At 51.2% G+C, this 19067-nt stretch overlaps 3 protein-coding genes and 1 long non-coding RNA gene across 5 annotated transcripts; 3 read left to right on the forward strand and 1 right to left on the reverse strand.

The window, feature by feature from the left end:
- LOC308238697 lies at window positions 1-10922 on the reverse strand. Its single transcript, XR_013959605.1, has 3 exons — window positions 10798-10922; window positions 1290-1374; window positions 1-573 (listed from the first exon to the last, which is right to left on the reverse strand). It is a non-coding gene; the product is annotated as an uncharacterized lncRNA (long non-coding RNA).
- LOC308238696 (alpha-1,3-mannosyl-glycoprotein 4-beta-N-acetylglucosaminyltransferase-like protein MGAT4E) lies at window positions 424-4697 on the forward strand (the record flags this gene model as incomplete). Its single annotated transcript, XM_080651019.1, has 3 exons — window positions 424-528; window positions 1301-1457; window positions 3601-4697. The coding sequence occupies 3 exons, from the start codon at window positions 424-426 to the stop codon at window positions 4695-4697; spliced, it is 1359 nt and encodes a 452-aa protein (XP_080507145.1).
- On the forward strand, window positions 7397-10199 carry LOC308238665 (alpha-1,3-mannosyl-glycoprotein 4-beta-N-acetylglucosaminyltransferase-like protein MGAT4E; the record flags this gene model as incomplete). The annotated part of the gene is made up of 3 exons (XM_080650934.1): window positions 7397-7498; window positions 8410-8566; window positions 8992-10199. 3 exons carry the CDS (start codon window positions 7397-7399, stop codon window positions 10197-10199), a joined length of 1467 nt encoding a protein of 488 aa, XP_080507060.1.
- A 212-nt stretch (window positions 10923-11134) lies between the features above and the next one.
- Window positions 11135-18798, forward strand: CYB5R1 (cytochrome b5 reductase 1). Of its 2 annotated transcripts, none has more exons than XM_080651350.1 (10): window positions 11135-11261; window positions 11498-11647; window positions 11764-11836; window positions 12318-12424; window positions 13503-13632; window positions 14265-14348; window positions 15177-15262; window positions 15674-15773; window positions 16085-16300; window positions 18012-18798. In XM_080651350.1, exons 1-9 carry the CDS (start codon window positions 11247-11249, stop codon window positions 16255-16257), a joined length of 918 nt encoding a protein of 305 aa, XP_080507476.1. In that variant the 5' UTR covers window positions 11135-11246; the 3' UTR covers window positions 16258-16300; window positions 18012-18798. The 2 variants fall into 2 exon arrangements, with proteins under 2 accessions (XP_080507476.1, XP_080507475.1); XM_080651349.1 differs by having other exon boundaries at window positions 18494-18798.
- Window positions 18799-19067: the final 269 nt, after the last annotated feature.

The following is a 19067-nucleotide window of genomic DNA, read 5'->3' on the forward strand; positions in this document are numbered from 1 at the left end:
CTTCTCTAAAAAAGTCTTTTAAAAAACAGTGATATTTATATATTATTTATACAATCATTTCTTGATTCACAAAACACATTACTGTTAGCCCTTGCCAGTTTGGCTCAGTGGATAGAGCGTCAGCCTGCGGACTGAAGGGTCCTGGGTTCGATTCCGGTCAAGGGCACATGCCACGGTTGCTGGCTCAATCCCCAGTGGGAGGCATGCAGGAGGCAGCCAATCAATGATTTTCATCATTGATGTTTCTATCTCTCCCTCTCCTTCTCCCTTCCTCTCTGAAATCAATAAAAATAAAATTTTTTTTAAAAAAACCACATTACTGTCAAATGGTAACTTTTCTCGACAGTGTAGACGCAGACATCTGAGTGTACACCCATGGTCACAGATGAAGAAGCCGCTGTAGGTCCTCCCCAACCCGGCACCATGAGAGACGTCCTCTGCATACTCGTCTCTGCTGCAGCAGCACTGTTCTCAGTCTTCTTCTTCATTAAAGAAAACCCTTTTGACACTACAAGTTTCCTGTCCTTGGTGAGTACCAGAAGCTGTGGGTCGGGCAAAGTTGAAGTCCCTGGACTGAGAAAAAGGAGACACTATCTAAGTGTCCGTTTGTGTGCAAACTCACTAACATTGTAGACACTCAAAGAAGAAAGATAATAAAACCTGAGGACTCAACATATTTTTCTTTGATGGGGCAATAAAGGAGGTGGCACTCTGGAAGAAGGAATTCAGGGTTGGGAAGAAATTACACTTCTTTCCTATGGTTTCAAAGTTACACATTTTATCCCTGTTTTATTCCATAGGACGCTGAACCTCAGAGAAGTTAAGTCATTTTTCCAAGCCAAGAAAAACTGTACAGGGATGAGAAATTTCACCAGAACCGAGAAAAGGAAAAAAAAAAAGCAGGGGGTGGGGAATGAACTTGGAGGGTGAAGAGTTTAGACTGGGGCATTGCAGTGGCATCCCTGTGTTTCCTCTCATGCCTAGCACATGCTTTGTCCTTCATGGGATTAAGTGGCCCACATCAGACTAGTCAGAGAGATGACAGTGGGGGAAGAATGGCGTGGACGGAGACCATCTCATGCCCTACATGTAATTCGGACTCCCTTCATCCCAGGACCCATAACCTGTACAAGAATCCCCAGGGTAGGACTTTATCAGAAGATAAGGAAGAAACTGAGTTGAGCCCTGAGCAACCTGCCCTGTATCCTGGAGATGTTTTATTATGTGATGCAGAGCAGAACCCACCCAGCCATTCTTCTCAAAGGGCAGGACTCAGAGCTGCAACTTACTCTCTTCTCAGGAGGAAAAGGAGCTGGTAGCTTGGCAGAGAGCCCGGATGCAGCTTAACCCTGGTAGAACACGCCACCTGCAAACCTTCAAAGATATGCAGAAAAACTCAGAACCACTCAAAAACGTGAACTCCTATATCTTGATCGGAGCCCCTCCTAGGAAAAAAAGTGAGTGTGCACAAGGGGTCTAGACCATGAAGGGGCAGGAAAGGCAGGTGGAGAGCAGGGACCTATGACATCTGACACAGTAGACCACTCCCCTGTCAACACTCTCTCCGGTTGCTTCCAGGATCCCAAGCTCTGGTTTTCCTCCAGCCTCACTCACAGATCCTCAGTGTCTTCTGCTGGTTGATCTTCTCTCTCCAGCATCTAGATGTTGAGGTGCCCAGAGCTCAGTCCTTGTCTGGACTGCGTTGGTGACCGCACCCAGTCTCACAGCTTTAAGTACCATCTATAGGCCGATTACTCTCAAAATACAGCTCCAGCTAGATCTGTCTGTGGTCCTCATTGACCCCTGCAGTGTCCTTTTCCCGCCACGGTAACCATGCTGGCAGCTGTTGCTAAGATCTGTGTCTAGACAATATGTGGCCTCTGATCTGTCAGCTCAGTTCGACTTCGTCGTTACTCCTGCAGGGCAAGCTTCCCTTTGAGACTGTACCCTCCTGAGGTCGGACTATGACACTCATTGGATCTTCATAAGTTGCAATGATAAGAAAAAATAAACCTTAACACAGAATAAGCTTTTTCTGACTTAAACAGTTTTAGAATTCAAAGGGCAAGACTAAGCTATTATGTTAATAAAATACAGTTAAGTTCAAGGGGGCTGAAGAATGTTGGCCTTAATTATACAAGAACTCTGCCATGGCTGGGTAGCCCAGGCCCATTAGAGTGTCATCCCAATATGCGAAGGTTGCAGGTTCGATCCCCGGTCAGGGCACATACAAGAAATAACCAATGAATGCATGGATGAGTGAAACAACAAATCAATGCTTCTCTCTCTCTCCCTCCCTCCCTCCCTCTCAAATCAATAAATTTAAAAAACAATAACACAAGAATGCTGAGTAAAGGAAAACTACTTTTTTCTTTAAAATTACATGCTTTTTATTTTTCAATTAGCAATAATCCCACTTTATATAAACCTCACTAGCTATGATGCTGTACTTTTTTAATTAAATGCGCTATGAAGTATCAGTATGAACTCATGATGGTATTTTATCTCTTTAGAAATATATATTTTGGCTCTATCCAATGGCCTAGAAATGAGCGTTTGTTACATAAATACTATTTTCCACTGAAAATAACCAGGCTGATTCCAGGTCCAAGGCAAGAAATGTCCTATCAGATAGCAAGGGAGCCTTTAAAAATGACTAAAGTTGTATCAAAAAGACTCAAGATCCAACTTCAAAAGGCTGTTTGCCAAAGATAGGACAATTTGAGCCTCAATAGGATCAAATTTCAGTGGTTTGAAACGTGAAATTCGTGAGTTTATACAGATGCCTCTCCAGGTCTCAGTGTCACCTTCAGGGAGCCACACCCAGGGCTTTATCCTAGAGGCAACAGCCAGGTCAGCTCTGCCCTCTCCTCCTGCTGCTGCCTGGAGTTCTTGCTCCAGTCCTGGGGTTCCCGCCAGCCCACGGGTTCCCGCCAGCCCAGGACTCACCCATAGGCTCTCCCCAGGCAGACCTTCCACTTTACTTAGAAAACCGTAGCACTTTTGCCTGCGATGGATGTTGCCACAGCCAGCCCCTTAGTGGTCAGTGGTCCCGTGGTTCTGGAAGCATCCTGCGACTGATTATCCAGGTGACCATCCCAGGGCATACCTTTCGTTTGGGGGCTCGAACTCAGAATTCCTCTGAGGCTTTCAGTATGAAACTACATCTGTGCGTTTGTTTTCTCCATGTGTCTTCTGAACTATGAATTCTTCTACTTAGACTTTTTCTCCACCCCATTCCATACTCTCTATCTTATAGGAATTCTGCAAATGTTACAGTTCTCTAATGGCAAGCTCTCTGGTTTTTCAGTGGGACTCTGGTTGAGGAGACATAAATGCAAATGTTTTTAGTTTATCATCTTTATTTCTCCAACAATAGTTTCTCGAAGGTAATGATTTTTTTTTAATTCACAACTTATGACCAGATTATTAACTCCTAACATAGTCCATTCGTGGGCCTGGGGAGAAAATGTACAATAACCACAGGAAGACACTAAGTTGGTGTATGGAAAGACCTGCGAGTATTACGATCTCACCCGCAGCAACTATGTTTCTCACTTCTGTACGCTGACGAAGGTCCTCTCTTCTTCCCACCCCTAGAACTGCTGACCATAGGCATTTCCTCAGGGCAGCGTCCGGAAGAGAGCAGCCTCGTGGACACCCTGCAGTCTCTCTTCTTTGCTTCCTCCTCATCCGAGCGGAAACACTTCACGGTTCTGGTACACCTAGCAGGTCCTGACCCCAAATGGCTTGTTCGGATGATCTACAACCTCTCCACCATGTTTCAACCACACATCCAGGCCAGAGAGCTGGTGGTGATCACTACTCCTCTCACCAGCTACCTTCCTTTGAAAGATCTTAAAGTGACCTTTAATGACCCTCCTGGCCACGCAGCCGTCCACTCCAAGCAAAACATGGACTATGCCTTCCTCATGAACTTTGCCACCCAGCACTCCGACTATTTCCTGATGGTCGAAGATGATGTGAAATGTGCCCCCGGATTTGTCACCCAGATAGCTACTGCAGTATCGGCCTGGGCAAACAGACCCTGGCTGACTCTGGAGTTCTCCCCGCTGGGCCTCACCGGGACACTCTTTCGAACAGGAGACTTGCCCCGCCTTATTCACTTCCTTCTCCTCTTCTACCGAGAAATGCCCTGGGACTGCCTGCTCTCCCATTTTCAGGACCTCGTGCAGCACACACCAACCGAGTTCCTGCCCTCCCTCTTCCAGCATAGGGGCAACTCGTCCTCCTTTGAGGAAGATGACACTGGCTCTCCCAGCAACCCTGCTGCCTCCATCCACACCAGCCTGAAGGTTGCCAACGACTCGGTTCCCTCACATGCCTACAGCCTGGATGAGACTTTCTTTTACACCAAGCCGGCTGAGCCTGGCAGCCACCTGACTGTGGTTTTGGATGTACCTGCCCACGTGTCCCGCGTTCAGGTGCTGACTGGCTCTGACCCGAGAGGCTGGAATCAGCTGGAAGAGGGACAAGTAGAACTGGGCTGTGACTCTACAAACAGGGTCAGTGACTGTGACGACTACACTCTGCTGGGGCTGGTGGTAAATGGTGTCCTGAACAAGCAGGTGCTGTCTCCCACGTCTGGGAAGAAGGTGAAATGTGTGAGACTGCTTGTGACAGCCGCTGCTCCCTCTGGAATAGTGGTCAGGCACATCCACCTCTGGACCAAGTGAGGTCTAAGTGATAAATGGAGAAGCCACCAGGACTTCTGGAAGTGGTCAGATTGGAGGTTAGAGTCTACAGAGGTTAAACAAACAAAACATTAAAATGTTGAACTTGGGTCCTTTCAGGATTGTTCGTTCAGAAGAGATGCGTGTTGAAAGGCAGAGTAAAGGTCACGTGCTCTTGGTCCCAGAACCACTGGTGGACGAGGTGGCTTGTTAAAAGCCTTCCTGGTTTACTCACCAGAAGGTCTACCATTTGGAATTCTTCCCTTGGAGCAGGAACACCAGACTCGCAGAAACAGTAGGAGCACGTGGGTAGGACTGATTGATGCTCATATCACACGACAAGACGACAGGACGGGGGTCTCTCCACCAGCAGAAATGGACTCATTAAAGGCGGAACTTCCTGTGTGGCAGTAAAGAAACACAACTGTGTGCTCTGTGGTCTCATTTCCCATTAAAGGTGGTCATTCAATGCACACTATTGATCCCTTTATGGTCAGGCAGAGTCCTCTTCTCCATGGTCACCCAACACGTCAGGTATTCCTTTTCAAATAGCCTCCAAATTACTGAAAATCATTTGTTCTGATCTGTGATAGCTCCTGTCCAGCAGTCTTATCTCTGGGACTATCAGGTAATATAGGTTTCTGATAGGAAAACCTTTGGATATTTCACTAACTTTTTTTAGTTCAGTTTGGCTATGAGATCTTTATTTCCAGAAAAATCTTAAGTCCTGAGCTCAGCTAATGTGCAGTGTCTAGTTTTCGCTAGCTTGACTATAATCCATGAAGGTGAGGAGAGGAGAAAAGGAAAGGGGAGCTCTAAGAGGGATATTTGGGAAGAACCCAAATCAAAAGCCAGGCAGTATATCCCAATGAGCTATAATCCCAGTAGATGCAGGAGCTGGAAATAAGATGTGGGACAGAAACAAGGAGAGGGGTGGGGGGACCAAATAAGGGCAGGAGGGAGAAGCTCTGGGCATCAGGCAGCCACAGGATCCACCACAGTGTTGGTGGCAAGGCCACGCTCTCCACAGAATGGTCCCAGCTGGTGGAGAGCCCGTTCTGGCAAGATGGAGGGTGCCTCTGACAGGTGACCTCAGCCTGTTCAAACTCCCAGAACCACATTGCAGTCTGGAGCTTCCCGGCCAAGCCTTCCTTCGTCACCTCCCACCCTTGTCAGACCTTGACGGCAATCTGAAGCCTCCCCCTGCCTCCTCCCCTCCACCAATGAAGCTCTGGGATGTATAATTCCATGTTCCTGTCAGCAGCTGGGCAGGTGTGAACTGACACAGGGGTGCTGAGAGTATTCTGGGGAAATGGACAGCAAGGTGGGGATTTGGGACTGGCTTCCTCATGATACTCAGGTAGTTATGGAAATAGAGGTTAAAATAGGTTAACAGAACATCATCACTGTGGGTAAAGTAGGTAGGGAGATGACAACCACAAAAGGTAAAAACGGAGGGGCGGGAGGTTGAGGACAGTCACCCCAATAAGTCAATCCCTTGCCTGGTTCTGGATCTCAGCCAATTTTCAGGTCCATGTACACTGATGGGAGAGGTGGGCAGGTCCCTAGAAGGAAGGTCCCTGAGACACAAATCCTGTAAGAGTCCCCAGTCACCCCACCACCACCACCACAGCACCTTACAAACATGTACTTGGGTAACTGTAAACTGGGGAAAGGGAAACACCCAGACATTTAAGGAGGTCACCAGTTCGATTCCCAGTCAGGGCACATGCCCTATAACTGGATATCCTGTGACATGGATGGTTCCTCCAGGAGCTGTATGGGGCCCTCTCATAGGGAAGGGATCACTCAATATCCACCCTTGTCAATTTGATTCAAGCTGACAGTTCATTTTCAGCTTCTGGGTTGAGATAAGACTGGAAAGCTGGCTTTAAACCCTTATTCCCACCGTATCCAGAAGCAGGTGCTTAATGTGAGCAGTTCCCATTCAGGGTGAACAATGGTTGTCAGGGAGGGTCTCCTGGGAGGGTGGCTAGTTTCTGCTGCCTCAGAGGAGCCACTCTGGGCTCCTACCCTGCATCGCTGAAGTTTTTTTCTCTGTGATTTCAGAGAAATCCCTGCTCTCTGATGGTTTATCAAGCCACGTTTTCTAGACACAAAGCCTCCAATCGCTGTGACTCTGCAAACCTGGCCAAGACTTCCTCAGGATTAGAAATCTCCGGCCACTTCTAGGTTTCCATCCTTCCTTCCAGTCCAGGGTCGGGGAGACACACAAGAGTTTCCCTTGGCCCTTCTGACTCGATTCAAAACCTCATCATCTGTCCGAAGTAACCCCCAGTGGAGACTTTAACTCAAGGTTGAGTTTAGGGAGCTGACACCTAGCCCTTGATTTCTGGCAACACATGCCCTCTGGTGGGGCCTCTACTCCAAGTGGCTAAACTAATGTGCCCCAGTTCCACCTGGAACCCCGGACAGGAGCTGCAGAAGGCAGCAGCTGAATAGAACCAAACTCCATGACCTTTGTCTCTCCTTCGATGGCTACATGTGGGGTGCGGGGGGGGGGGGGGTGTGGAGACAGTCGAAGTGGGTGGAAAAGATTTAGGAAGTAAATTGGCAGAGGTGTCCAAGAGGAAGGGTGGGGGAAGGGAGGGGAGGCCACAGGCAACAGGAGGACATCCCTGGCTTCTCTCACTCAGGATCCAACTCTTGCTCACTCCCTGCCAAGTGCCAGGCCCAGCACCATGACGCTATGGAAATACTGTCTCCTGGCTGTGTCCTTCATCTCCCTGAGCTTCTTCCTCCGGGACAATACGGACAAGCGCCTCGAGTACAGCGTGTCATTGGTAAGTGCCAGAAATTGAGGTGGATTACTGGCCAACACTTTGGCAGGGAGGAAGTATGTCCAGTTATGTAAACACTCAAGGACCACCATAGTTCTAAGAATAGGGCACTTGAAGATTCAGGAGAGTGTCAAAAAAAGATATTAACCCAGCCTTGAATATGGCTAGGATGTGAATAGGGAGAGGGAGGAAGGGGCCATGCTGTGGAGAGAGCCTTACCCAGACCTTCTAGGCGGCCGTCTGCCTGCCAGGCCCAGGGTGCGAGGGAGCTGCCTGGGTGCTGCCACTCTCCTCACCAAGGGAGAGATGGTGCTCCTCCCATTCTCCCTTCAGGGACAGACTCAAGCCCTAAGATGACTCCTCCCACGTGCACAGCGTCTGCAAGTGGACAAGGTCATGCTCAGGTTCTGGGGTCCACCTTCTCCCTATGTGCCTCAGACCAGCTAGAGCAGAGAGTGAGGTGGGTGTGGGGAAGTGTGCGGCCAGAACTGAGCAAAGAAACGGCTGTAGAATTGAGGCACCATGTGTAATTCCTTAAGGACAAGATAGCTTGGTCTTCAGCAGCTGTCTCAGCACCCAGCACAGTACAAGCAGAGTCAGGGGCTCTGCCAGCCTGTAATGGTGAAGAAATTAGACATGGGCAAGGTGGGGCAGGCAGGTTCTTACTCTACAGGTATTCCACACGGAACTGGAGAGCCCCACTTCCCTGACCCCAGGGCCCACCACCCCTTCTAGCACCACGGGTGTTCTCATGATGAGGTGGGGACAGTGCTTCACTGAGCCCCGATACTCAAGCTCCCTGGTGACTGGATCCTGGGGCTTCCTTGGTCTGTCCCAGAAGGAGGATTTGCCCTCATTTGTCCCCAGAGGAGCGGAGGTGAAGCTCAGGGCTGATGCTTATCCATCCTTAGCAGGAGGAAAAGAAGAAAATACTGCAGCAGCTGGACCAGGAGCAAATCAGCTCTGAAAGCAAGAACCACTTGGAGACCTTCAAAGAGATGCAGAGACGCTCCCCTGTGCTCCAGCACACCAGCTACAAGGTCCTGGCTGGAGCCCTTCCCCAGGAGAAGAGTGAGTATGTGGGAGAGAGGTCAGACTGAGGGAAGAGGGAGGGAAAGGACCCAGCGGGAGATGAACATTATGGGTGCCAACTCACTGGACACTGTACTACGAGAGCCCTCAGGTTCCTCCATCCCTGTAGACCCTGCCATCCAGGTCTGAGGTCAATGCCAGGCTCATATGCCACCCCAGCAGATTTCCCTTTGGTACATGGCAGCCTCCCCATCAGAGAGCTTTGTCCTCCAACGACTTTGCAAAGTAGTAATCAAATAAAACCACCTCACAACCTCTGACCAAAGATTAATCTCTATCCAACCACACTCTCCAAGGGAAAGGAAATGTGACTTTGTCCCCAGGGGTTGGCATTAAGGGGAGAGGGGAGGAGGGTCTTGTCACCACCTAGAGTGCTAATGGTGCCCTATGCCTCCCACCCCCAGAACTACTGACAGTGGGGATCTCCTCAGCACAGCATCCTCATGGGAGCACCCTCTTGCACACCCTGCAGTCCCTGTTCCAAGCCTCCTCGGAGTCTGAGCTGGACTGTATTGTGGTGCTGGTCCACCTGTCAGATCCTGACCCTGCATGGCTCAGCCAAATGGTCGCCAACATATCAGGCCTCTTCCAAGCTCATATTGAGGCCCAGAAGCTGCTTGTGATCCACGGTCATCTCAGTGGCTCTCTTGTCCCAGGAGATCTGGACAACATTAATGACTCCTCACCCTGTGAAGCTGTTTATTCCAGGCAGAAAGTCGACTATGCCCTCCTTATGAACTTTGCTGTCAGCCTCTCTGAATACTTTCTGATGGTAGAAGATCACGTTGACTGCACCCCCAAATTTGTTTCTACCATCTACTGGGCACTGGCAGCCTGGAAAGAACGACCCTGGGTGACCCTGGAGTTCTCTAGCCTGAGCTTCTCCGGGAAAGTATTCCACAACAGCGACCTCTCCCGCCTGACCACCTTCCTCCTCCTCTTCCCTAAGGACACGCCTACTCACTTGCTTCTCTCTGAATTCCGCCTTCTCTTGGCCCAACATGTTCCTATTCGTTTCAGTCCCTCAGTCTTCTATCCCATGGGCAATTATTCCGCGTCTGAGGACACCTGCTTTCCTGTGGAGAAGGAAGTGGTCTTTGGTGAACCAGACAACCCCGTAGCCAATGTCCTCACGGACATGAGCCCGATACTGAATGTGATTCCCCAATACGCTTACTTTCTGAACGAGGAGGGCTACGTCACCCTGGATGCCTTAAGAGGCAACTACCTGGTGGTGATTTTGGAAAGGCCACAGAAAGTCATCCGCATAGAGGTGCTGACAGGTGTTGACAAAGAAGGGCAGTACCGGCTGCAGCAGGGCCAAGTAGAACTGGGCTACAACCCCCTGGCGCATTCCGAAGGCTGTGCGCGCTACACCCTGCTGGGACCGCTGGTGCAGGGGAATTTGGACCAGAGGGTGTTTTACGAAGAAGGCACCGTGGAGCAGCTGAGCTGCATACGACTGCTGGTGCTGGCCTCCCAGGACTCCTGGCTCCTCATCAGGCAGATCAGGGTCTGGACTCAGCCCGAGGAAGAGGAGAGCTGGAGGCACACTGGGGATTCTGCAGGGATTGGTCTTGGGAATGCAGCCTACATGGCTGGCAGGAAATAAAGCTAGAAACGGGTCAAGGCCTGCGCACTCTGAGTGGGGTGACCGCGTAAGTTATTGTCCAAACTGGGGTACGTGTGAGAAGGAAAGCAAGCACTACTGAAAACCACACAACCGCAGAGGTAATCCAGCCTGGCCCCGGCAAGCAGAGGTGTGTGCTCAACCTAATCCAGTTTTGTGGGCCACGTAAGATAGGCGACACAGTCTGGGGAGGGGGAGAGACAAGACAATGTCCTTTAGGCTCCCAAGGGCCAGCGAGAGGGAAGGAGGCACCATGACCTGCCTTACTTCTTATCCGCACACAAGCATTACACTCGCATCTCTCCACCAAGGACTCCCTTCCCTGCCTGGAACCACAAGTCCAGGGAATGTCCCGCTCCTTTCCGCACCGCCCTTTCCGGTCCCCACACCCTGGGTCCGGTTCCGCCCCTTCCGCCTGCACCCCTGCCGTACAGCCTCCGCCCCTTTCACGACAATCCCCTCCTCCCCGGCGCGGCCGCGCACAGGCCCCGCCTTTTCCGGGCTGAGACTGTGGTCAGGCCCGCCTCCCCGCCCCTTCCGATGCCGCCGTTTCCATACCCACTCTTGCCAGGCCACGCACCTTTCACACCGGCGCTTTCCGACACTACCTCGCGCTTTGTCAGGCCCCGCTCTTTCCAGCCTCAACCCCCAACCCTTCGCCCCTCTGGTCCTCTGCCGCCAGACCCCGCTCTTCCGGCTTCCGGCCCCTTACTCCTGTTAGCTCCGCCCCTTCCGGGCCTACCTTTCCGGCCCGCTCCCAGTGAGGCCTCACCTCTTCCTGCCCCGCCCCTTCCGCCTCCCTCTCCGACGGGTCCAGTCCCGCCTATTCCAGCTCAGCTCTCCGTGAGGTCCGCCCCTCTTTTGCGAGGCCCCGCCTTTTTTTGACCCACGCCTTTTCCTCCTCCCCGGTGCCAGGCCCCCCACCGCCCCTTCCAGCCCAGCTCTCTCCAGGCCCCGCCTCTGGCCCACCCCGCGGCGACTCGTGGAAACGCCCCGCGGGCACAGCGGTGGAGGACGCGGTGCTCGGTCATGGGGTTCCAGCCGGTGAGACCGAGCTCCAGGCCCTGCCCCAGGGACTCCACTCCATCTGGTTCTGGCCCCTCAGCTATGGGCCTGGGGTCTCCCCGCCGCCCTCGCCCTGATGGTGGGTCCCAGGACCCTGCCCAAGGGACCCCTCCGTCCTGCGCCTGCTCCCGCGCTGGGACTCGGGCGGGACGGTCACCTCCTGTGCCGCCGACTCTCCTCTCGCGGGGCGGTCACAGTGCCTCCTCTCCCCACAGAGCCCAGGCCTGCTGGCCTCTCTCGGGGCAGGGCTGCTGACTCTACTCGGCCTGGCTCTGGGCTCCTACTTGGTTCGGAGGTCCCGCCGCCCACGGGTCACTCTCCTGGACCCCAATGAGAAGTACCTGCTGCGACTGCTAGATAAGACAGTGAGTTGCGGAGGAAGGGGCGGGGTAGAGGCAGAACCAGAGCTCCCCTCCTGATGTGAAGCCACAGCATCCACTGTGGTTGGGATGTCCTGGTGACACTGTCATCCGTCCTCCAGACTGTGAGCCACAACACCAAGAGGTTCCGATTTGCCCTGCCCACCGCCCAGCACACTCTGGGCCTGCCTGTGGGTAAGGAACGTGTGGGCTCCTTTTCCTAGCATCCCAAGAGCGCGATTCTCCTTCTGGAGTCTCCCAAAACACGCAGCTTTCCCTCCCTCCGCACTCTCCCCTTCCTCGCCTGGCTGGATCCTCCAGGTTGTCACTGGGTCATTCAGGGCGTGGCTTCTGTGCCCCAGACATCTTTAACACTCAGCAGTCCTCCTCCTTCCCGCAGGATTTGCTCTACCTCCCCCTGACAAACACTGATTTTATACCCATTAGTATCTCTGCCGCTGCTGCTAAGGCCCTGGTAGTGACTGAGTAGAGTTTATCCCTTGGGGCATTGAAGAGGGGTCCCACTGGGGGCTCCAAGGGGTGAGTCCTCCCTGCCTGGTAGCTTACGGGGGCAAGACGTCCTCGTTCTCTCAAACCTCCCTGGGTATTTTGAAAGGTAACTGGAACGCAGCACATCCACAAGCCACCCTCACCTCGTTCTCTGCATGGTCCCCAGGCAAACATGTCTACCTCTCAGCCCGAATCGATGGCAGTCTGGTCATCAGGCCATACACGCCTGTCACCAGTGATGAAGACCAAGGCTATGTGGATCTTGTCATCAAGGTAAGGGGGTAGGAAGGAACCCCAGGAGCTCTCCACCCTACTTTTTCTGGGATTTGAGGAAACTTCTAAGTTTGTTAGATAGCAGGAGATGTGTGTCCTTTGTAGATATGAAGAGTATATAGACTGGGGAAAAGATAGCATGTGCGTATATGGCCCCAGGCTAGGGAGGCTCAGTCAACGGGGCCTCAGAAATAACATTGAGAGTCCAAATAAAGTCTTTTTTTTTCTTTATTGATTAAGGTGTTACATATGTGTCCTTATCCCCCCCCAGCACCCCCACTCATGCCCTCACCCCCTGGTGTCTGTGTCCATTGGTTAGGCTTATATGCATGCATGCAAGACTGTTGGTTGATCTCTCCCCCTTACCCCCACCCTCCCCTACCTTCCCTCTGAGGTTTGACGGTCCGATCCATGCTTCTCTGTCTCTGGATCTGTTTTTGTTCATCAGTTTATGTTGTTTATTATATCCCACAAATGAGTGAAATCTTGTGATATTTATCTTTCTCTGACTGGCTTATTTCGCTTAGCATAATGCTCTCCAGGTCCATCCATGCTGTTGCAAATGGTAGGAATTCCTTCTTTTTTACCGCGGCATAGTATTCCATTGTGTAGATGTACCACAGTTTTTTAATCCACTCATCTGCTAATGGGCACTTAGGCTGTTTCCAAATCTTAGCTATGGTGAGTTGTGCTGCTATGAACATAGGGGGGCATATATCCTTTCTGATTGGTGTTTCGGGTTTTTTTGGGATATATTCCTAGAAGTGGGGTCACTGGGTCAAATGGGAGTTCCATTTTTAGTTTTTTGAGGAAACTCCATACTGCTCTCCACAGTGGCTACACCAGTCTGCATTCCCACCAGCAGTGCACGAGGGTTCCTTTTTCTCCACATCCTCTGCCAGCACTTGTCGTTTGTTGATTTGTTGATGATAGCCATTCTGACAGGTGTGAGATGGTATTGCATTGTCGTTTTGATTTGCTTCTCTCGGATGATTAGTGACTTTGGGCATGTTTTCATATGTCTCTTGACCTTCTGTATGTATTCCCAAATAAAGTCTTTTCCATTCTTTCTTATCAGGTCTACCTGAAAGGTGTGCACCCCAAATTTCCTGAGGGAGGGAAGATGTCTCAGTATCTGGACAGCCTGGAGATTGGGGATGTGGTGGAATTTCGAGGGCCAAGTGGGTTGCTCACTTACACAGGGAAAGGTAATGGCCCCTCTGCTCCTTGAGCCTCTCCCAGCTCTCCAGTCCTCTGGGCACATGTGCCGTGCAGAGGGGCCAGGGCTGCCCTTCCTGTACACATAGCTCTGGCAGTATAGAGAGGCAGAGGTCTCAGCCCGCTTGTCACCGGGATCAGGATCAGTTCCCCGTCCACTTGAATTCGCCAACCATGACAGCTGAGGCGATAAGCAGCCCTGCCTCGCAGATTCACTCCTCGGCCTGAGCTGTTTAGGGAGCCAGAGAGAGCTCTGAGGCCTTCCAGCGAACAGCACCAGCAAGTCCCTGGGGCTGCTCTGTGCACTTGGAAGGGTTGGTTCACACCTGTCCCCAGGCCAGTTGCCCTGACTAGGGGTGACCCTCTGCCCGAAGCAGCTGCTGACTCACTGTGTGGGCCTGACCTGATTGGTAGTTAATAATACAGGCCCCATGGTCCTGGCCCCATTGTCCCTCCTGTGTATTATTAGGGCTGGCTCAACTCAGATGTCCACCCGGCTCCAGGGTCAGATTTCATTGCAGCTGCTCACCTGGCCTGGGACAATATTTTTAGTGCTGCATTTGTTTTCTTCGTTTCCTCCACTGACTCCACGCTTCCATCCCTTCTTCTCTTGACTTCTCAGGGAATTTTAGCATTCAGCCCAACAAAATGTCTCCACCAGAGCCGCGCGTGGCGAAGAGACTGGGCATGATCGCCGGCGGGACAGGTGTGCGTTGCTCGGGGGCCCGTCTCTCCCACCATTGTTGACGTTGCCATGAGAACTTCCCAGTGACCCTCGGGAGGTTTTGGAATCGGGATCAAGCTGGGAATTGGGACTCCCAGCAATGCCCAGGGCTCCCCAGTACCTGAAAAACAAAATCACGATCAGGTAGAAACCAAAAGCAAGTTTTTTAACCGATAAAATGAGAAATACTTCACATGTACTCTCCTAAGACCTCACGCTGAATGGATCTCCTTCAGGTGAGAACAGGGACACAGCTAGAAACAGGCCAGTCAAGAAGGAAGTTCATTGGACATTTCCACATATTTGACACTGTGGTAGTCTCTTCACGCCTGTGTCTGTGAAGTAGGTGCTTGCCTTTCCCTTTTACAGATGAGAAAATGCAGCTGCAAAGAGGTTAAGAGGTAAAGGATTGGTATCCAGCTCTGCCTGGTCCCAGAGCACTGGTCCTTAACCTGCCAGCCCAGTTCAGGCCTGTCCCATTGAGTTGGCACCTGTGACATCTGAGTCCTAGCCAACAGGGGCCGTTCAGAGGAAGTCTTAGAGGGACTTGAAGAATATGAGCTTTATGTGAACATTGAGCATGACTACAGTTTACCTACCAGATAGGAATGTTTGTGAGTTTATGGTAAGAGGCATGTCTATCCAGAAATGTGGGTGCTGGAGAATACACAGGAGGTTAGAGGATTTGGACACTGAATGAAGGTGGGATGCAGTGGTGAACGGGAAGCATTCCGATGAAAGCGTTGGTTGGCTGAGGAGCTGGAACAGGTAAGCTGTGGCTACCATGTCTCCCTGTGGCTGTCTGTGCAGGAATCACCCCGATGCTTCAGCTGATCCGGGCCATCCTGAAAGACCCCACAGATCCAACCCAGTGCTCTTTGCTTTTTGCCAACCAGGTTGGTTTGCTTTTCTCGGTCCTGGGACTTTTCAGTTGTGTGGGTCAGCTCAGAGATGTGGCACCCGTGGGCAGAAACAGGCCAGTGCCCAAGACCCCCCTGTAGCTAGAGGACCCTCTGCTACAATAAGAGGACAAATCCCTGAGCCGGTTCCTTCCCCGGGCCCAAGGAAAGAAGAAAAGAACACATTTTTGGAATGTCGTCCTGAGCATAAAAGCTGGCTCTTCGGGTTACCTTGGTTCAGTCCGCCACCTTTATTTCTTCATGCTGTGTGACTAAAACCTGTCCCCCTCCTTCCCCCTCATCCGAACAACCTAAAAGTCATCTTTTCTTTTTCTCTCCTGGTTACAAAACGTTATGTGGAGAATCCTGAGGAGATCCCTAAAGACTTTGTTTCTCCTTTCTTTTCAGACTGAAAAGGACATCATCTTACGGGAGGACTTGGAGGAACTGCAGGCCCAGTATCCCAGTCGCTTTAAACTCTGGTTCACTCTGGATCACCCCCCAGCAGGTACCCTCCCCATTCTGGATATCCCAGCACCAGGGCCTTGCCCCTGTTGGGTTCTGGTTTCGGTGGAACCAACCTCCTGACACTGCTGGGCTCCCAAGTCTGTTGAATTCTCAGGGTCCCATAAGCCGTCCTTATGGTTCCTGTTCACCGGTCGGGGGCAGGAACGGCTGTGCTGCTGAGGCAGGCTGAGCGCAGGCTGTGTTTCACTTGACACCTTCCCCAGAGCCTTTCTGGGTCTCCCCACCTCAGGGCTCTACACCCCTTGCCAGCATGGGTCTGGAGTGACTGTTCTCTCCTCCTCTCCACTTCAGATTGGGCCTACAGCCAGGGCTTTGTGACTGCGGACATGATCCAGGAGCACCTGCCTTCTCCGGGGGACGATGTGCTGCTGCTTCTCTGTGGGCCTCCCCCAATGGTGCAGCTGGCCTGCCACCCCAACCTGGACAAACTGGGCTACTCTCAAAAGATGCGATTCACCTACTGATCGCTCCCTGGCTTCCCCGGTCCCGTTCCCGGCAATGTTCCTGGTCAGTACTCGCATGCTGTAAGTCCTAGATCTCTTTCCTGGAAGGATAAGCCTTTTGTTTTTCTCTGAAGCTGAAATCTGATGGTACCTACAGGAACAGCATCCTTGTAGCCCTGGAAGAGAGCTAAGGCTGAGTCGTTCCCTGGAAGGGCCCCCCAAACCTCCCTGTGATAAAAGGTCCAGGTCAGGCCATGGAGCAGTCTCTTCCATGGGTCAGGAAGAAGGAAGCATGTACGTTCGTTCCAAGCCTGGCTAATTCCTGGGTAGCATCACACTCTTCTTTGTCTGTGTTGAAAGGAACAACCTATGTAATGGGTTTTCCTTACTACTCGGTGCTTAACTCGTAGCAGATTCTGTGTGAGTGCAAGTTGAGCAGACTTCTAGAGCTAGTCTTACAGAGGTTGCAGGAAAGGAGCAAGTGGTTTCTTCAGACCCGCAGGCCTCAGAGAGAAGAATCTCAAATATGTACGTGCATGTCTGTCTCTTTCTGCCCAGCCCAGGCTAGAGGGAAGTGGCTAGCCACAGTCTGAGACTGCTGCTTGTGACAGGAACCCCTGGCTATGCGAATAAATGGACTAAGGCCCCAGTGGTATACCATAGGGCTGTTGTGTCTGGGGGTCTTGTCTCCAAGGCTTTTCACACCTGAGAATTTTGGGAGGAAGGGCTTCCCAGCACAGAATTCTTCCAGGTCTTCCCAGGTACCCTTGTGCAGTTGTCCTGTGTGCTAAAATGTGAGCTGTTCACAAACTGTGATCATCTTTGCAGCTGTCTCAGCAGAAGCACAAGCTTAGCTTCTCCCTGGAGGCTTTTCAGGTGGGGGACAGAGTACAGTTTAGAGGGGATGCGTTTTGAGCCCAGGTCCAGTGGTCCTTTTGTTGGTCATATTTCCTTCTCCCTCCTCTTGACCCTTCCTTCACCATATTCATCCGTCAGGGTACCTGGCAAACAAATGAAAGCATTGTCTTTCAGTTTGGAAGAGAAGCCTTCTCCTTTAAAAGTAACCCAGCTAGTGTGGCTCAGTGGTTGAGTGTTCACCTGTAAACCAGGAGGTCACAGTTCGATTCCTGGTCAGGGCACATGCCCCGGTTGGGGTATCAATCCCCAGTAGGGGACCTGTAGGAGGCAGTCGATCAGTGATTCTTTCTGGTCATTGTTTCTATTTCTTTCTCCCTCTCCCTTCCTTTCTAAAATCAATAAAAATACATTTTAAAAAAACAATAACCTGACATCACCAACCCAGCCAGACTTACTGGTGCCTGGGTAGAGTTGCCCTCCCCGGCCCATCCGTCTTGTCTGCCCTCTCCTGTTATGACGTCATGATCCAATCCACTGCCAACTCCCAGGGTTGGACCAGGCAGCTTTTTGAGATATTTGTTAGTCCCGTTGGGATAGAACTGTACACCATCTCAGGAGGAAAGGCCAGCATTGGTTTTCTGCATGGAACCACGTATTGCTTTCTCTGGGGCCCCTAAAAGACGGCTTATGGGACCCTGAGAATTCAACCCTTCCATAAAGCAGAATCATCAGTAAATTCTGTTACTGGTATTCCATCAGACATTGCTTGATATCTCCAAAAAGGAAAATCGTGCTTAGGATTGTTGGGTTCAGATAGTACAGCAGCCCAGCAAAGAAAAATTTTCACACACGAAGTCACCGTTCCTTGTTTGCACGGGTTTCTGTCTCATCCACTCAATATGCAAACATTTCTTTAGGGCCTGCCATGTGCCAAGCACCGTGCTCGGCGCAGGACACCACTGTGACAAGACTGGTCTCCGACCCTCAAAGAGTTCCCAGTCTAAAATAAGATAGACGTGTGATAAATAATTACAACACATGGCTGGAGTAGAGATACAAGATGTGGATGGGGGGAGGATTCAGAGGAGGAGGAAGAGAAGAAAAAATGTTGCTGAGTTCACAGCCACAAACCAGACACTTGCTTAAGTATTCACAATTTAATCCTCATGATAATCCTGAGTCTAAGATTAAGGATTTGGCAAAGGTCTCGCTGAAGAAAATTAAAGTCAGTCCTGTGGACGATGAATGTTTCTGAGGGTTTTATACAACAGACATCACATAACAGCTAACATGTATGAAGCATTTGCCATTTGCCTGGCATCATACAAGAGCCTGCGTAAATCATCTCAATCCTGACAAAGACCCAGTGAAGTAGCACGGTTTTCTTCCCGTTTTTCAGGTGAGTCATTCAGTAAGGTGCTCAAGATCATCAGCTGGCCAGGAATGGAAACCTGGGTCTCTGTTACTCAAGCCCGTGCTTTTAACCAGCACCAAGAGAACCTCACTGCCTCCAGGCATCCATAGATTGTAACCAACTACCATCTAAAATAGCACTAGTTATGCACCATCCTCCAGAGAACTGAGAAAGTGGTCCCTCAGATCAGTGATATTCAACCTTTTTCATTTCATGGCCCATGTAAACTAATTACTAAAATTCCGTAGCACTAAAAAAATAAATACTTTGCTGATCTGGCTCTTCGGTCGAAAATCGCTGCCTCGAATCACTTTCTGTGGTTAGAGGAGGGCTGCACCACCTGTGTCTCCCAGACCTGCACTCAGGCAGGAGCGTGGGAGCACAGACTGGCAGTGAGTTCTCCAGTAAGGATGGAAGCAGTTCTGTTCATGCAAGAAATAACAGGCGCCAAGCTAACGCTTAGCCCAGCACTTGGCACGTGATGGTTCCGTTCAATCTATATGGGAGGGACCAAGAGGCTGAAGAAGAGGGACTCAGGAGTGTTTGGAGGAGCGAACAA

Source organism: Plecotus auritus, assembly GCF_963455305.1.
Source record: "Plecotus auritus genome assembly, chromosome: 14".
Classification (NCBI taxonomy): Eukaryota; Metazoa; Chordata; class Mammalia; order Chiroptera; family Vespertilionidae; genus Plecotus; species Plecotus auritus.

Bases quoted from the DNA above. Each gene is read 5' to 3' on its own strand.
- CYB5R1 (XM_080651350.1), top strand. The intron at 15,263-15,673 runs GTTGGTTTGCTT...CTTTCTTTTCAG, and splicing joins CTTTGCTTTTTGCCAACCAG to ACTGAAAAGGACATCATCTT. The intron at 15,774-16,084 runs GTACCCTCCCCA...TCTCCACTTCAG, and splicing joins TCTGGATCACCCCCCAGCAG to ATTGGGCCTACAGCCAGGGC.